Below are 14,984 nucleotides of genomic sequence, written 5' to 3'. Positions count from 1 at the left end.
TCATGCCCCATATCTGATCGGACTTGTGATACGGAACCTTTCCTCCTCTCATCTACTCGCACAGAGCTCTTTTCGTGTTCCTTTTTCTTTATCCCTATCGCTTGTTCGTCGGTCGTGATGATGCTGTACGTTTTACGTTCTGTATGCCCAATAGTGGGCCACTGCTCCTCTCACGTTCTTCTTTTCACGTCTTCTCCAATTTCAATCATGCCTTTTCGCTTCCTTTTCCAAACCCATCAACTACAAACGCCGTCATCCTCTTTCACCCCTTGCAACTCCAAACATCTTCAACATATCAAGAGATTCCTTATTCTTCATCGCGTTCGGATTGTTCGTTCGTTTCGTTACTGATCTGGTCCTTCGAATGGCCTATCCGCGATTCTTGGATCATTCCGTCAACCGAAATCAGCCCTGATTTATTCTCTTGTCACATTCTTCTTGCCTTGCCCCGTCTTGTCTCGTCTATTAGTCAAACCTTCATCGGCCCCTCGTCGGGTCTCCGCTGTACTGAGCTTTTCTTTGTTGACATCTCTTTATTCCTAGTTTGTCCTGTTATATACTTATCGCATCCCATATCTCCCATCTGAACGATTCGACTCACTACTATCTCCTTCTTCTCTGTGTCGGTGTTGCTAGCGCTGTCAGGCATATATAAAGCATGAGTAGTACAAAGTACACTCCTTCCCCGCTCCCACCTCTCCGCCCTTCACGTCTTTCTCTTTCCGTCCTCCCCTAGGACCAAGTCACTTCGAGCTCGCCTCGGTTTTTTGGTTCTGGTTCTGGTCTTGGTTCTGTGCATTTATCACATCGCAGGCGTTCGCCCCCCAATGTTCTTTATTATATATGAATGAAATCCCAATTTTGCTGTCTCGTTCGATGACTGGTCCCTGGGGGAGGGTTTGCGTGAAGCGAATGACTCTGGCAAACGAAACGAGACGTTTGACGTCGCGTTCGCCTGGCGACTTCATACATTGGCAGCACCTAGTCTCCAAGCTTCCTGCCCATCCTCGACGGTCCACGAAAACGGTCCGAAAATCAAACGTCTATTCAGTACTGATCCAGATAAGTTAGACAGGAGGCGACGCCGGACGTGTAAGGTGTGTAAGTGGCCGTTCTCGTTCTCGTAAGATACAACTAGTTTATGCTACGTAGCAGGGGTCACGCCGTAATACATCTGTAAGTACTATTGATGAGCGCGATGGGGCAGAGGACAGAGAGCACATGCGTGGTCGGCAGGGTATCTCGTGGGCAAATCCGAGCGAGGATAACAGGATAGAAGGAAGGAGTAGGATGAGACCTTGTACGGTACAGTGACGGGACGAGACGAGATGTATGCGGACTGAGCAAGGAAGTCTCGAGGATTGCACATAACACAACATTTGTCCGACACCGTACCAGGTGCGGAAGGAAAGCCAGAAGACGAAGTGAGGAAAAATAAAAACACGGAAAAAGATGGAATGGAGCATAAGCTCCCATAGATTAAGCCCAAATAAAAAAGGAGAGAAAGATTAACGGAAATCATTGAAAGATTCGTGCAACTGTTTGGAGGAGATCATGACGAGACGGAGAGCACGGATGTTGAATCCATACTCACTTCATATCCCAAGCTCGCCTACCTCGCGGTAAAACGCCGCCATTCTGCACCTCGAGTACGAGATATAATCGAACTCGGGCTCTTCGACTCCACCCTCCAAGTCCTCCCTCGCCTGGACCAATCCCCAGATCGTCCACATAGCATGAGAAGCTGGGCTCCAAGCCCTGACGTGCATCTCGAGTTTCGACAACTCCCTTTGCTGGTCACCTTCAGAAAGCGACAGGAAAGGCGTGGTGCATGAGGAAGGAAGTGGGCGCTGGGCGTGGGTGAGGTAAGCCTTGTAGAAATTGCGACGTTGGTCTGGAGATGGGTAATTGGAGGGATCGAGGAGGTGAGGCGTTGGCCCATGATAATTCGCGGTCCATTCATGAAAGTGGTTCGCGATGTCGAAAGCCAGTGGGTTAGGCGAAGCGTACTCGAAGTCGACAACAATGATCTGGAAAATCATGACGTAATTTGTCAGGTTTTGGATTATCACGTGCGAAGCGGAAGCAAATCTAAGACGAACCTGGCGATGCTCTGGTGTACCCTCCTGCATTTTCCTTAGCTTCAGCAGGTTACCGTACTGCGCATCGTTGTGGCAGAAGACACGTTTGCTCGCCCCTTCGGCTTTCTCAAGCACCTTCATCCATTTCATATATTTCTCCCACCTCTCCTCAAAAACGTCGAGGTCGAGCTCGCGCTTGATTTCGTCTGAAATGACAGGCAAGGCAATGACCTTTCGAGCTGGAGGTAACCACGACTTCACATTCTTCTGAGCGCCAATTTGCCAAGACCTGGTAGCACCTTGCGCGAATACTGACGGGTCCTCGATGGCGGCAATGTCGACACCGTGAAGCTCGGCCATACGGGCGCCGATATGACGACTGATTTTCGGCACACGGATGTCAGCCGCCGTAAGGGTTTCAGAGTCAAAGTACTCCTCGAGACGGCCGTTTTCGAAGGTGCCGTAGACGCGAGGTCCCATGTGGTAAGTAGACGACAGGACGTGAAGGGTGTGTAATTCGCGAGGGCGAGAGATAAGGGCTCCAGAGGAGCCGCCGTATATCCGAAGAAGAAGTGTCCTCGTCGAGTTGTGAGGGAGAGAGACGAAAAATACGGCATTGGTGAGAGAACCGGATACTTTATGGATCTTGATTGCGTTCGGGACGATTGTAGCTTTGGACCATGAAGGAACGCGAAGCACGTCAAATATGTCGAGCAGTGTCAGGGCAAACTCGGTGGTTTTGTAGTGTCTGTGTTGCAAACGAATGTGAGTACGAGGAGATGGGAAAAGAGTCGAAACGAGGACAGACTGCTCCCATATGGCGGATTGAACTTAGGCCACACTTGCTAGCAGAAGCGTCACTACCAGATTATAGGAATAGAATTCAGCTGACCTAGCGTCTAAGTGGAAGAAAGCATGGGGGAGGCCTTGAACGATGGCAGAGCCCTTGCGAGGGTCTTCGAGTAGCGTCGAGGACGATGAGCGGGATGCTGTCGGCAGACTAGTAGTGGACGGTGCGTGCACGGAACCTGTCGAGGAGCGGTGGAGAGCGCGAGGGCCAGCGAGAGGGATGGCTGGGGAGACGTCGGGGCCTGCGATGTTGGAGGGCATGGTGGTCGGAGAGGAAGATGGATAAGGGCGGATGAACGGTGATGAGAGCAGCCTTTGTCGTCGTGTGATCAATTTTCTGCTGAGCGTCATCGCAGCCGACTCCACCACGGACGATGCCGGCTTACCGCCACCGTCGTCGCCCTCGACCCAGCACCCTTCGTCCTCGCCGCCCACACCGTCGTCCACCCCCATCTCTCTCCATTATTCGTGGGTAAACAGTGACATCAGCCTGCTTTAGACGCTCATAATTGCCAACTCGAATCCCATTCCAGGAAATTGCTCTCAGCACCTCGAGTAAATACTTAGAGTTTTATTTTCGGGGCGCACTACAAATTCCCAAACCCTATTAAACTTCAAGAGTGCTCTAGTTTATGGACTAGCCTCAGCCGTCAGAATCATAGGTGCGCAGTCAAAATTGTTCTCCCCGAGAGAATCACTGTCGATAGCCTCAAGCATGGTGAACAACGCTGGGTGGCGCTGCCAGTTCTTCCACACTTGCCCCGAGCCTTACACCTTCGTGACTGCAGAGCTACGTTACGTGGCCCATATGCACCTCATGTCCTCGTTTTTTTGTCTATTGTTAGGTATGATATACTGTGCGTTGTCCTATGACAAGGCCATCGAGGTCCACGGAGGTATTTACCTCCACGACATCTTCCGCCTGCGAAAGCGCACGGAGTGCCAGGAAACTCGTGGTCTGCTTGACTTCTTACCTCGTCTTCGTGAGGGGTAGCAACGCCTGTAGGCTATGCCGAGGTTTGTCGCGGCGCATTAAAGGACACGGGAGACGTCGGTAACGGCAGCTCTCAAGTCGTGTTGCCGCCAGTTACTCCCTAATGGGGCCGCCTCAACGACTTCGACCACGATAAACACAACAGAGGATGGAATCCTCTTCCCCTTCAGCTCCTTCCGCCACGTAAAGGCGGCGTTCGATTTGATAGAATTGCTATCTAACCTCAAGGCCTCAACACCGAGGCCAGTTATCCGCGCCCGTTCCATCGGAAAGTTGGCGGCCTCGTTCAAGTGCTGGTTCTTTCGTCTAAGGTTGCCGACCTCGGATTTAGTCTCAGCTATGCACGTCATAGCCGCCATATACCACCATCGTCTGGCAGGTTAGCACATATCTTACTTTCTTTCTGCTTCTACGTAGACGTATTTGGGTACCACGCTACCTCTTTGAGGGCTTGTCAATAACGCCTACGTTTAATTCTAAGTCAAAGGTGAATCAGACGAGAAGCCTGGTCATTCTCACTCTGTGAGCGGTACGGACGGTGTTTAAGAAGGGGCATCTCACAAGCATTTGAGGTTTAGCGTCCTCAACATTTAGCTTCGCCAATCTTCATCACGGGGCTTACGGGATCCTGCTTCCCGGCACAGCGACCGGCGATTTATACACAAAGTGCGCGCGCCACATTATCTGAGACCCCTGCATCTGCTGCCTCGAGCAGGAAGTTGACTGTTTAGGTTTTCAAGCGCGATGCATTACGAGAAGGAGTCTCGACATATGTGTCTTCTGCTTCTTACAATTCAAGTATGTGTGTAAGTCTAGCAGTACACCAGATATAATCATCGCGGGGTTACCTGGAGTTACCGGATGCAGAGGCTGTGGCGCTGACTCGCTACCGTCTCTTTTTAATTAACGGATATCTTCCTGCAGATCCTATCCTATGCAACGGGTGGCTGTAATATAGGTAGATTGTCATGCACTGCCACCAAGTACACGGCGACTTGATTGTCTGTGTCTGCCGGTCCGATAGTCTCAGCAATGCTCTTGAACTTTTCATTGGTTTCCTCCTTTTCCTTTGCGATACGGAACAACAGAGGCGCTTGAGTCGCTCACAGGGCCTGAATCGCTCGCATACCTGCTATACTTGGACCTACACCTTCAGAAACTTCCGCGTTACTTGCACAAAGGCTTACGGCTGTCTTCTTCGTATTGTCTTCTTTGCACTCCACGCCAGGCGACGAAGGTCAGTGCATTTGTCAGTGACATATGGAGAATGCTAAATGCCGCTGTTCCTGGGCTTGGATACACACCCGCCAGATGTGTTGCGCGAAGGAGAGGATTTACATAGCTGCTCTCTTCCTGTCTCCTTTTGTCCAGACTTCACGGAATCGTGGGGTGAGAGTTCTGAGCACACTGCATGTCTCTCGGATGATACGCAGCATGAACTTTAGCCAGTCACGAGTCAACATCTAATATTCACCTTGTAATTATGTTTTTCTTTTAATTTTTTGGTCTGAGTGCCTGAAGTGACGGCCTTTACATACATGATCATAGTCCGTTGTCTGTAGCGCGTGCGAATGGCCGTGGGCCCTTCCAGCCAACCTCTGAGTTTTTCAGCCCTCGATCTTTCATATGCTTGGAAGATCTCCTGCAGCGTTCAGGCAGTTTGTCCTAACCCGGGCCGTATGTTTTCTCTCAGTCCTCCAATGATGCCTCCGAATCTCCTCCTGATACTCGTCTAACCCTTTTTCGATTCCCGATTTTTCTTTCTCGAACCCTCGCGGCTTGACTACGTACGGTTAACAAACCTCTATATCACCGGCCTGCGCTGACATAAGGATTCTCATGTTCCCCAGAAAGCCGCGACGAGCACCTGGTCACAACAAGTACACAGTCGACAGCGACGCTTTCCACTTTCGAGCATGCACGATCCGTCTCACGGGCGTCTGGACCTTCAATCTTCGAGCGTCAAACGACACGCTTGCTTTGCGTGTCCTGTCCATATCCTGACCCGCTTCTCTGAACTGGAAACACTATCTACCAGATTCTACACGCCTCGACCATCAGGCCCTCCTCCTGCCCTTCAGCCCGAACCCTCTCTCGAGCCGAATCCTCTTTAGGCAATCCCTTCCGTCATATTTCTAAAAAGTGTTGACCGCTCCCAGGTCTAGCCGTTTCAGATTGACTCTGGCATGTACGACTACTTTGTTGAGTTGTGATGGACCAACTCGCCTTTTCCTTCTTCCTAGAAGTCGAGATTTAACGTTAACCTTGGCAGCCCTTTTGAGACACAGCATCGCTTCTCAACCTTGCTCGAAGGCAAATCGTCTGCAATACATGTTCATGTGAACGACAACGCCAACCGAAAGACTTCGGCCGAAACCCACTGGGTCCTTCTATTGTAGAGGTTTGTCGATATCCACATTCTCAGCGTTGATATCCTCGATTGTCGGTAATTAGTTCAAACTTCCGCGTGCTCGAGAATACTACCAGAAGCCTGCAGGCTAGGAAAATCGTTTCAAAGCATCCCACGCCCTGCCTCGATTATTGCTACGTACTGGAAAGGCGGGCCTCGCGCATCGTTGAGGCCGGATAACGTGTTGCTCTATTAAACGGATGGATGTGTGAGCCCCTATCGGAAGTCGGGAGAGAGTGCCTAGCAAACCAATCAAATTGAGTCACCGAGCTCAAGTTATTGTGACGCCTCTTCGAGGGTGTAGAGGACATTTGTCCTCCGGCGGAATACGTGTATGCCTGTCGAGGTTCCCGCCGCTTTTCGAGGGTGGGTCACGGCGTCTTGAACCACAATATTCGGATACGTGAATGGGTTGGTGCTTTGCGTCGTTTCGTGTAATCATGTTGCATTATGCTCAGCGGGGCCAAAGACGGCTTGACTGGTGGCCAGCAGACGATGAGGCTGTCCAAACGTTGCGGCGGGGCTCCTCTCCACCCAACGCTGCATATCTCTTCCATGATGCAATAATCCACAACTGTATCTCGAGACCGCGCCGAGTCTCTTCGAACGACAGCAGAGTCCAGCCTGTTCGAGCCAGCCATGAAAGTCTTCTTCTCGTTGGAACCTTCAATCAAAGGTAGTTCGACGCCTGCTCGAGGAAGACCTCGGCCTAAATCGGTCAGGTCCCTTATACTGCTTCATTGAACCCGCTCACATCCAGTAATGTTGATCTGCGCTTCGCGGCGTTAACTCTAGGGTGATCTGGTGACGGTAGCGGCCCTCTCAAGACCCGATGGTGCAGTCTTGTCCGAGTCCGTACAAAGGGGCTGAACAGAGTCGCCGTTGATCACCGTTTCTGCCACAAAGCAACTTGAAGCATAGCATTATCAACTTGAAGGCATGCCACTCACGTATCCATCTTTCGTTATCCCACACGAGGCTTTGAGGTCTCGAGCTCAAAGCTACGAGATGAAAGGAGCTGCTTTCGCTTCCGATAGGAAGGTGCGTGTACGACGGCCCGATTCATAGTGAGAGGGTGGCAGTGAGATGGACATGAGAGTACTGTTATACAATGTAGCCGGGTTCTGCGACTGTCCTACGGCATCATCTCATCCAGCGACTCTTAATTTTGTAACTGGCCCATCTTCAGATCTTCTTCGCCAAATGGGTCTACCTGATCTTCCTTCGATCTCAACAAAAACAGCCGACCATTGTGTCTTCGGAAGTTACAAACTCGTGGCCAACTCGTGGCTCGGACATTACAATATAGAGGACCTACTATTGTATTGGTCGATGTCTTTCCCGGGTAACGTCGACAGAAGCACATAGTCTATGAAGGTTATCATTTCCTTTAGAGGTGTCTAATGAAAAACGAGAACAGCAAACGGTCATGAAACCGAGAGGTTAAAGTACAAGTCTTCCTTTGTATCGAGAGAGAGAGGTAGATGAATAAGTTATATGGCTAGCGTCCGACATTGCGCACTCCAAACGGATGCTTTTGTTTTTGATTCCGGCGTTTCGCCTAAAGTATCCCGAGTCCTGGTGCAAACTACCCGGCGGCCTCTATTCCTGATTGAGGAGTGCTTGTGGACGCGACCTTTTCGCTGTCTTCAGGTGAAGCCTGCGGAACGCGGGAGTGTCGTACCACGAGAACGAGAGACAGCTTCACATAACACGATGTAATGACCAGGTAAGAAATCCGGTCGGTAGAATGATAATACATAGGGATGGGACTGACCAGGAGAGCAAGGCCCAGGGCGGGTGTGTAGAAAGTCCATATCCTCTGAGGCAGAGTAAGGTTTAAGTGGGCGAAGCAGAGGCAGATCTACAGGCAGATTAGAGGACGAACCTTGATTGATAACGCCGCGGCGTGGATGACTTCGTTCATTTCGTCGGGAGATTGAATATCACTCAGTTCTTCAACGCTAAAGCCTGAGGATTGGAAGCCTTGGCTGTAGGACGAGGCGGAGAGTGTGTTATCCAAGGTACTTTGAAATATCGCTCCCGCGATGGCCTAGATGTTCTGGTGAGTCCACGCATAAACAAGATGCGATGGGTGTCCAGTTACGCACCAATCCGACAGTGGCACCAGTGAAGCGGACGAGGAAAAATGCTGATGTAGCGGTCGACAGCTCGTGCGGCTGCAGAGAAGCTGTGAACAGCTGGTACGGTGCATGGAATAACATCCCGACGCCCACTCCAGCAATCAAGGGTAGAAGGGATTCCATAATGAGGGAGGAATTGTCATCAAGTAGTTGTAATACGCCTGGGACAACCAATTCGTGAGTGATGACCCAGGGGAGCAATAAGCCATAGCGTACCGAATCCGATGGTGCACAACACCAGCCCTACACTGATGACATACCGCTGTCCTTTCGTGTCATTGTTCCGCTTTTGTCGGTATCCGAGGTACCAGGCTACAGGCATCGAAGCCAATGAGGAACCAAGAGAGTATGGCAGCAAAAGCACGCCAGCTTGCAACGGACTGGAATCGTTCACTGTCTGTCAGAAATATCTTGATTAGTATGGACCATACTAGAATAGCGAGAGCGAGGGACGCTTTTACCTGGTAGTACAAGGCAAGGTAGTACGTTCCAGCAGTGAAAGCACTGTTGTGCAGAAAATTGATGATGAGAACAATCGCTGTATGGTTTTGTTAGCCTTCGATATGGAACCCTCTCAGAACAGCTTACTAGTTGTAAGATCGTTGAACACTGCTGGTGGAAAGAGCGCATCCCGAGTTGTACGCGTCTCGTAGTATCCGGCGCATACGAGCAGCACAAGTCCAACGACAATGAGGGTCAGAGTGAGCGGAGACCCCCCTATGACAAACGGCTTTTAGCTACGTCGAATGGGATACTGGTGACTCGACGTACAACCATTAGAACTGGCAAAGCTGAATCCAACAATGATACAACATGACGCGCACATAAAAGCCAAACTACGATCGGCAGGGAGTAATCGGGTTAGGACAAGCGCATCAAATGCTGAGGTGCGTGCTTACAGTCCGATGAAGTCAAAACGCTGCAAGAATATCCTCCATGAAGCATCCTTGGGGCGTTCCGGACCGGCTCCATTGAGAGCTACTCCCAGAGTTATAGATGCGATGAAGCATATCGGTAGGTTGAGGTAAACTGTGTCTCTGAAGTTAGAAAAATATGAGGAAGGGAATATGACTTTTCACGTACAGGCCCATCTCCAGTCGACCGTTGAGTTACTGCCGCCTGTGCACATATTTGATAAGAGGCGCTAATCGAACGGGCGTGGATAGTACTCACTGCTAAAAGCGCCTCCAAGTAGGGGTCCTGCTATAGCAGAGCAACTCCATGTGATGCTGAGCGCTTGGGACCAAGTTGCCCTTTTCCGTACTTCTACGATCTCCGCGGTGATGACCCAGACCGAGCTTACGATGCCACCACCGCCGATTCCTGCCAACCCACGCGCTGCGATCAACCAGGTTATGGACTAGAACGCGCGTCATTGAAGGAACAAAGCAAAATTTATTGAATCTCAGCGAACCTGTGCGGACCCGCAAAGTAAAGATCCCAACGCGAAGACCAGAATGCTACTGAAGAGAAGGTTCTGCGAGATCATGTCAAACTTGCAATCAAGAACGAGGTAAAAGAGACTAACCTTTCTCCCTACAAGGTCTGACAGTCTACCGTAAAACGGTTGGCATACGGTTTGAGTGAGCATATAAGATACGCCGACCCATGTGTATTCTGTCTGCGAAGCATTGAATCTGGCAGCAATGGTAGGTAGACTCGTCGAAACAATGGTCTTTAAAGGCGGATTAGCACGGTTAAAACGTGAAGTGAGGGGAGCACACACCGAGTCTGTCGTCGCGAGGAACAACGTTAGAGCGGCCCTGTTATTTCTATGAGTAAAACCTTCGCAATCGAACACAAGCCGACGAATACCCAATGTGCGCAAACAGTATCCGGGTTGTGGATAACTGACGTCGTCCATCCGCATTAAAGCCTGCCGGCAGAGCCTCGACTAGATCCTCCTTCTCCACATTGGGACAAGGCAGCACCGATTCGGCGTCTGAAGTCGAAGGCAGAGTAGACGCAGAAGTAGATTTAGAGTCGTAGAACTGTTTGGGTAACGAGCCATTTAGCGAGCTCTTTGGTGATGCAGCATCAGGGGATGGGCATGGGATAGCAGCGTCGTGTCGGAGGGAAAAAAGAGAAGTCCAATGGGCGATAGCAGAGAACATAACAGTCGAGATGTGATAGTGTTCACAAGACTGCGATACTATGGGGCGAGGATGCGAGGGATGGGGGTACCATGGGTATTAATCCGAGTGATTTATAGCGGCGTCCTCGAAAAAATTCGTTATGTCACTGCGGTGCACCATAGAACTAATACGGAGAACATGTTCGAGTTTGTTGGACATCTTCTCTCTGCGAAAGATCTGTTGAGGGATCTTGGAACTTGGTTTTAGGCTCTAGAATGCCAATCAGGACAAATCACAGGAGTCTTCGTGACACTCTGTGAAAACAGTTTTCGAACCACAACGTACAGAAGTTCGACTGGAGTTTTCATGACGAGCCAAAGGTGTACCTAATCTGCGTCGGAAAAAGAAGGTCATGAGTCCATGCTCCAGGTGTGAAGGACAAGATCGAAAGGTAAACGAACATCGACGACTGCTTTAAGGATGTAGGTGATTGCCAGCGAGGTGGAAAACACTCCGTCGGAGGAAATGACCGGCTGAGTCAATACTATCTTAGGCTGTCGCATACTGTACTATCTGAGGATATTCGTGCGCTCCCGTACGTAACAAGTGGTGAACAGGGGTATCGCAAGCAGGTCCTGGTGAGTAGCCTGATGTGGCCGAAAGTGTGGCATCACGATGCTTCCCACATGCCATAAGGGCCTCACACAGGCTAGCTTCACTTCATGCGAAAGCCGCATCCGCGAGGAGCCTCGCCGTGACATTCAGCGCTGTGGCATCCTGGGTCCGTTTGGAACGAGGCAAGGAGTATGTGACTCAGTTAATCCATGCCTTTTTTCTGCCGGCTAGAGTATCGTCAGAACGAGGATGGACATTATAGCATCAAGCACTAAACTAATCTAGGGAAACTACCCCCAAGGTCTACGCCGTCGCCCTTTTTTTCTTCTTCTCCTCTTGCTCTCCTCGATCAGACTCCGACGCCTCAGAACCAGGCTCTGGAAGAACTTCGTCTAATGCGCGGAACGTCGGTGAAGTACGTCAAGACGACGGATGGGAACCGCAGAAAAATTATGCGACAATCAAAATCCAGTAAGCTCTCGGATTCTTTCCCTTGCACGAGACCACCAGCCTTTACTCGAGGGCGGGGGTGTAAAAGATCTCCTACCGTTATCATTGGCCGCCGTACTAGAACGTCCGCTATCGGTAGACGATGGACCGTTCGAAGAACCACTTGTGTTTTGCGTAGGTCGTGACGTGTCGGTTGGTTGTCGACCCTCGACATCATCAGCGTACTGTTGCAATATCTCTCGCTGGCGTGGAGTGAGCGACCTTTGTGGAGTTGAACCATATGTCAAAATTGAGCCGAAGCTAGCTATATCAAATGCTGGCAAGCTCACCTAGGCAGCTGAACCGCAAACGTGACAAACAGATCACCCGTCGAGCGACCCATGAGCGACGACATCCCCCGATCCTTCAGCACCATCTCCTCTCCATGCTGAGTTCCGCCTGGCACCCGAACATCGACGTCACCTTCAAGAGTGGGAACACGTACTCTCCCGCCCAACAGAGCGGTATGCAAAGGTATCCGAGCCTCGTGATAGAGATTCGAACCCTGACGGCGGAAAACCTTTGAAGAAGCGACGTTGACCCGAACGAGTAGATCGCCGGGACTGCCCTTTCCTGACAGTGGCGCATCACCTGCGTTCGGTATCCGAAGAGTCATACCATCCTCCACGCCTGTGAAAGGGTATAAAAAGAGAAGCACATCAAACGGATCAAAGGTACTCACCGGGAGGTATGTCCACCTTTACGGTTTTCCGTGTCTGAACCTTCCCCACACCGTCGCATGTTCCACACTGACTGCCACGAGGGATAGTGGAGCCAACACCCTGACACGTCGTACATGTACTAGCCATTTGGAAGCCACTGTCAATGACGAATGTCCGAGTACCAGAACCATGGCAGGATGGACATGTAGTTCGTTTCGCCCCCGCCTTCATGCCGTTGCCGGAGCAAGTTGAACAGTTAATCACCGGTGTGATGGTAACGTTCCTTGTTGCGCCTTTTGCTGCCTCCAGGAAGGAGACGCCCACGACCGTCTCGATATTGTCCCCACGCGAGTTTTCGGCAAAAGGAGAACGGCCTCCTCGAGGGCGACCTCCAAACGCGCCAAAGAGCTGATCGAATAGGTCCGAATTGGCTTGACCTCCCCCGCTGAATGCACTACCAAAGTCGTGGAACCCGCTGAACCCGCCTGCACCACCTGCGAAAGGATTCCTGGCGAACGCGTTGGGATCGAACCCGGGTTGCTGGGAGGCAGCACCGTACTGGTCATAGGCAGCCCGTTTCTTTTCGTCCTTCAATGTCTGGAAGTACAGCAACCGAGGGTTAGGAATGGCAGGAGGAAGACATGCAGAACACATACGTCATAAGCCTCTTGGATTTCAACGAACTTTGCTTTTGCATCCTTGTCCGGGTTGGTGTCAGGGTGATACTTGCGTGCTAGCTACGGAGACTCGTCATCAGTTCAGATGTCAAGAAGTTAGACTGCTACGCACCGAGAAGTATGTCTTCTTGATGTCAGCAGCAGGCGCATCCTTTTTCACACCAAGGACCTCGTACGGGTCCTTCGAGGCATATGATGGTGAAGAGGCATGAAAACGACGCTAGAAAGTTCCAGTGTCAGAACCACCCGGTAAGAAGACTCTGGCAGTGTGCAGATACCTTGTGCGAGAGAGTTGTGGAGGGCTTCCTAACGGATGGACGGGAAGCGCTAAGACAAATCCCTCTGGTTGGTGGTAAGGTGGACGGAAATGAGCGCGCACAAGAATAGAACGAGATGAACGAGGATATCCCTTTAGATGAGAGCCGTGGCGACATCTAGAGCAACGGAAGACAAACTGTGCTGAACTGGGTGAAAGCTGGCCAAGTCGTGGTCATCTCAGCCGTGGAATTTTGAAGTCCGGTCACCCAGTCACGCGTCACGCTTCCTTTCTGGTTGCCGAGGGTTGCCGTTTCGAGAGCATTCGAAGGCTTTCGAGAACGACGTCGACGCGATCTTGTCTCGTTCTGCTCAAAGACTTCATCTCTACCAGAACTCTACTATGGTGTCGATTTTTGATGTGGAGGCAATAATCATTCCCAAGATATTCCTAGGATGGCTTCTTCCTCGAAGTCTGTCCATTGTTCCTCACAATACCCTTCGGACTGTCTAGACTTCAACCACATGTTGTGACCGAACACTCCTCGGGACAAATTCTATCTTGGCTGTCGCACGGCACAACAAGTTCGTGGACCAACTGCGGGCTTCGTTTCTACTCAAGTTCTTTCGAGACTTAATCGCGGGACCTCGTATTCGACCATGTCATATGTTACGGAAGCGGTATGATGTTGGTGAGCGCTAGAATAAAGCATGGACGACTGCATTGTTCGATTGTGCCGCACCGGCCCCATTGAACACGCGAAGAGAGGTTTGGAATTATTTCTCCCATAGAGTCTGTGGCGTTGACCTATCGAGTCCCCTCAGCCCTGCATCTAAAAGTAGCGGGTCATTTGAACATAGAAGGTAAGGTGCAGTTCTTCAGTATAGATGAGTAAATATGCACTCACATCCATTCCCGTCACCGACAGTCTCGAGCCTCTGTGGCCTGAAGAAGCCTGGTGTTAGACCGTACTATCGCACTGTAATAGAAGTATTCGCGGCAAATGTATGAAATCCAACTTGCCTGAGCTTCTTCTGTTCTCGCTTTCCACCAAGCTTTGCCGTACGACACAGTGATCTCTTCACCCTTCTTAATCTCCACCAGACTCCAAACACTCATTCGTAACTCTCCTTGCGCCACCCTCCGATCCTTGAACTCTGCGTTCGGTTTCGAACTAACTCCTCTATAGTCATTGATAAACCTGGACTCGTTTCCCATCTTATCCGCATCAACACCGACGCTAGTACCATCTTGAAATCGATGGAGAGAAAGGTCATAGTCGGAGCCTGGTCTGTCATCGCAATGCACTTCTCCAATGTAGTCTATGATGCATGTTTTTGTGGGGATCCTTTTCGAAGCGAACAAGCCACATTGGCCGCAAGCTGGGTGAGATGACTCTGTGATACGTCGAATGAAAACATATGAGGGGGCACTGTTTGAACTAGCTGAGCCAGGAGCGGGAAGGCCACAGCGCAAGAACGTGAGGGCTTCGGCAGACACTGAAGGATGCCATCGCTGTGCGGTCAGATATTGAATGTTGGAAGGCCAGTTTTTGGGCGTCTTGGACTTCGATGCCATCGAGTATGCAAATAAAATCTTAGAGTGTAACAGGAAGAACGGATATTAGCAGGGAGGTTACATGGAGAGCGTGTCCAGCGAAAAGTGCGATGAGTCACTGTCACTTCCCGTTTGGGTTGTTTGACTGTGAGCTCGCGCGCCATCAGGGTGGACC

The 14,984-nt window shown here is 50.8% G+C and overlaps 5 protein-coding genes across 5 annotated transcripts; all 5 read right to left on the bottom strand.

Moving 5' to 3' along the window:
* Nucleotides 1–1,037: 1,037 nt before the first annotated feature.
* STEHIDRAFT_123890 (kinase-like protein) lies at nt 1,038–3,386 on the bottom strand (the record flags this gene model as incomplete). The annotated part of the gene is made up of 3 exons (XM_007307511.1): nt 1,038–2,030; nt 2,103–2,829; nt 2,974–3,386. 3 exons carry the CDS (start codon nt 3,381–3,383, stop codon nt 1,596–1,598), a joined length of 1,572 nt encoding a protein of 523 aa, XP_007307573.1. The 3' UTR covers nt 1,038–1,595.
* A 576-nt stretch (nt 3,387–3,962) lies between these two features.
* Nucleotides 3,963–4,274, bottom strand: STEHIDRAFT_160053 (uncharacterized protein; the record flags this gene model as incomplete). The annotated part of the gene is made up of 1 exon (XM_007307510.1): nt 3,963–4,274. One exon carries the CDS (start codon nt 4,272–4,274, stop codon nt 3,963–3,965), a length of 312 nt encoding a protein of 103 aa, XP_007307572.1.
* A 3,528-nt stretch (nt 4,275–7,802) lies between these two features.
* Nucleotides 7,803–10,592, bottom strand: STEHIDRAFT_170738 (MFS general substrate transporter; the record flags this gene model as incomplete). The annotated part of the gene is made up of 15 exons (XM_007307509.1): nt 7,803–8,036; nt 8,112–8,156; nt 8,223–8,387; nt 8,446–8,639; nt 8,695–8,875; nt 8,940–9,016; nt 9,067–9,195; nt 9,250–9,314; nt 9,378–9,507; nt 9,562–9,597; nt 9,652–9,838; nt 9,893–9,955; nt 10,007–10,153; nt 10,205–10,241; nt 10,294–10,592. The coding sequence occupies 15 exons, from the start codon at nt 10,590–10,592 to the stop codon at nt 7,923–7,925; spliced, it is 1,869 nt and encodes a 622-aa protein (XP_007307571.1). The 3' UTR covers nt 7,803–7,922.
* A 773-nt stretch (nt 10,593–11,365) lies between these two features.
* On the bottom strand, nt 11,366–13,457 carry STEHIDRAFT_123888 (DnaJ protein). Its single transcript, XM_007307508.1, has 6 exons — nt 13,275–13,457; nt 13,109–13,216; nt 12,976–13,056; nt 12,340–12,916; nt 11,948–12,287; nt 11,366–11,879 (listed from the first exon to the last, which is right to left on the bottom strand). Exons 1-6 carry the CDS (start codon nt 13,428–13,430, stop codon nt 11,630–11,632), a joined length of 1,512 nt encoding a protein of 503 aa, XP_007307570.1. The 5' UTR covers nt 13,431–13,457; the 3' UTR covers nt 11,366–11,629.
* Nucleotides 13,458–13,929: 472 nt separating this feature from the next.
* On the bottom strand, nt 13,930–14,830 carry STEHIDRAFT_83590 (SET domain protein; the record flags this gene model as incomplete). Its single annotated transcript, XM_007307507.1, has 3 exons — nt 13,930–14,084; nt 14,160–14,197; nt 14,276–14,830. The coding sequence occupies 2 exons, from the start codon at nt 14,828–14,830 to the stop codon at nt 14,171–14,173; spliced, it is 582 nt and encodes a 193-aa protein (XP_007307569.1). The 3' UTR covers nt 13,930–14,084; nt 14,160–14,170.
* Nucleotides 14,831–14,984: the final 154 nt, after the last annotated feature.

Source organism: Stereum hirsutum, assembly GCF_000264905.1.
Source record: "Stereum hirsutum FP-91666 SS1 unplaced genomic scaffold STEHIscaffold_13, whole genome shotgun sequence".
Taxonomy (NCBI): domain Eukaryota; kingdom Fungi; phylum Basidiomycota; class Agaricomycetes; order Russulales; family Stereaceae; genus Stereum; species Stereum hirsutum.
This window is presented reverse-complemented; position numbering and strand designations above follow the sequence as displayed.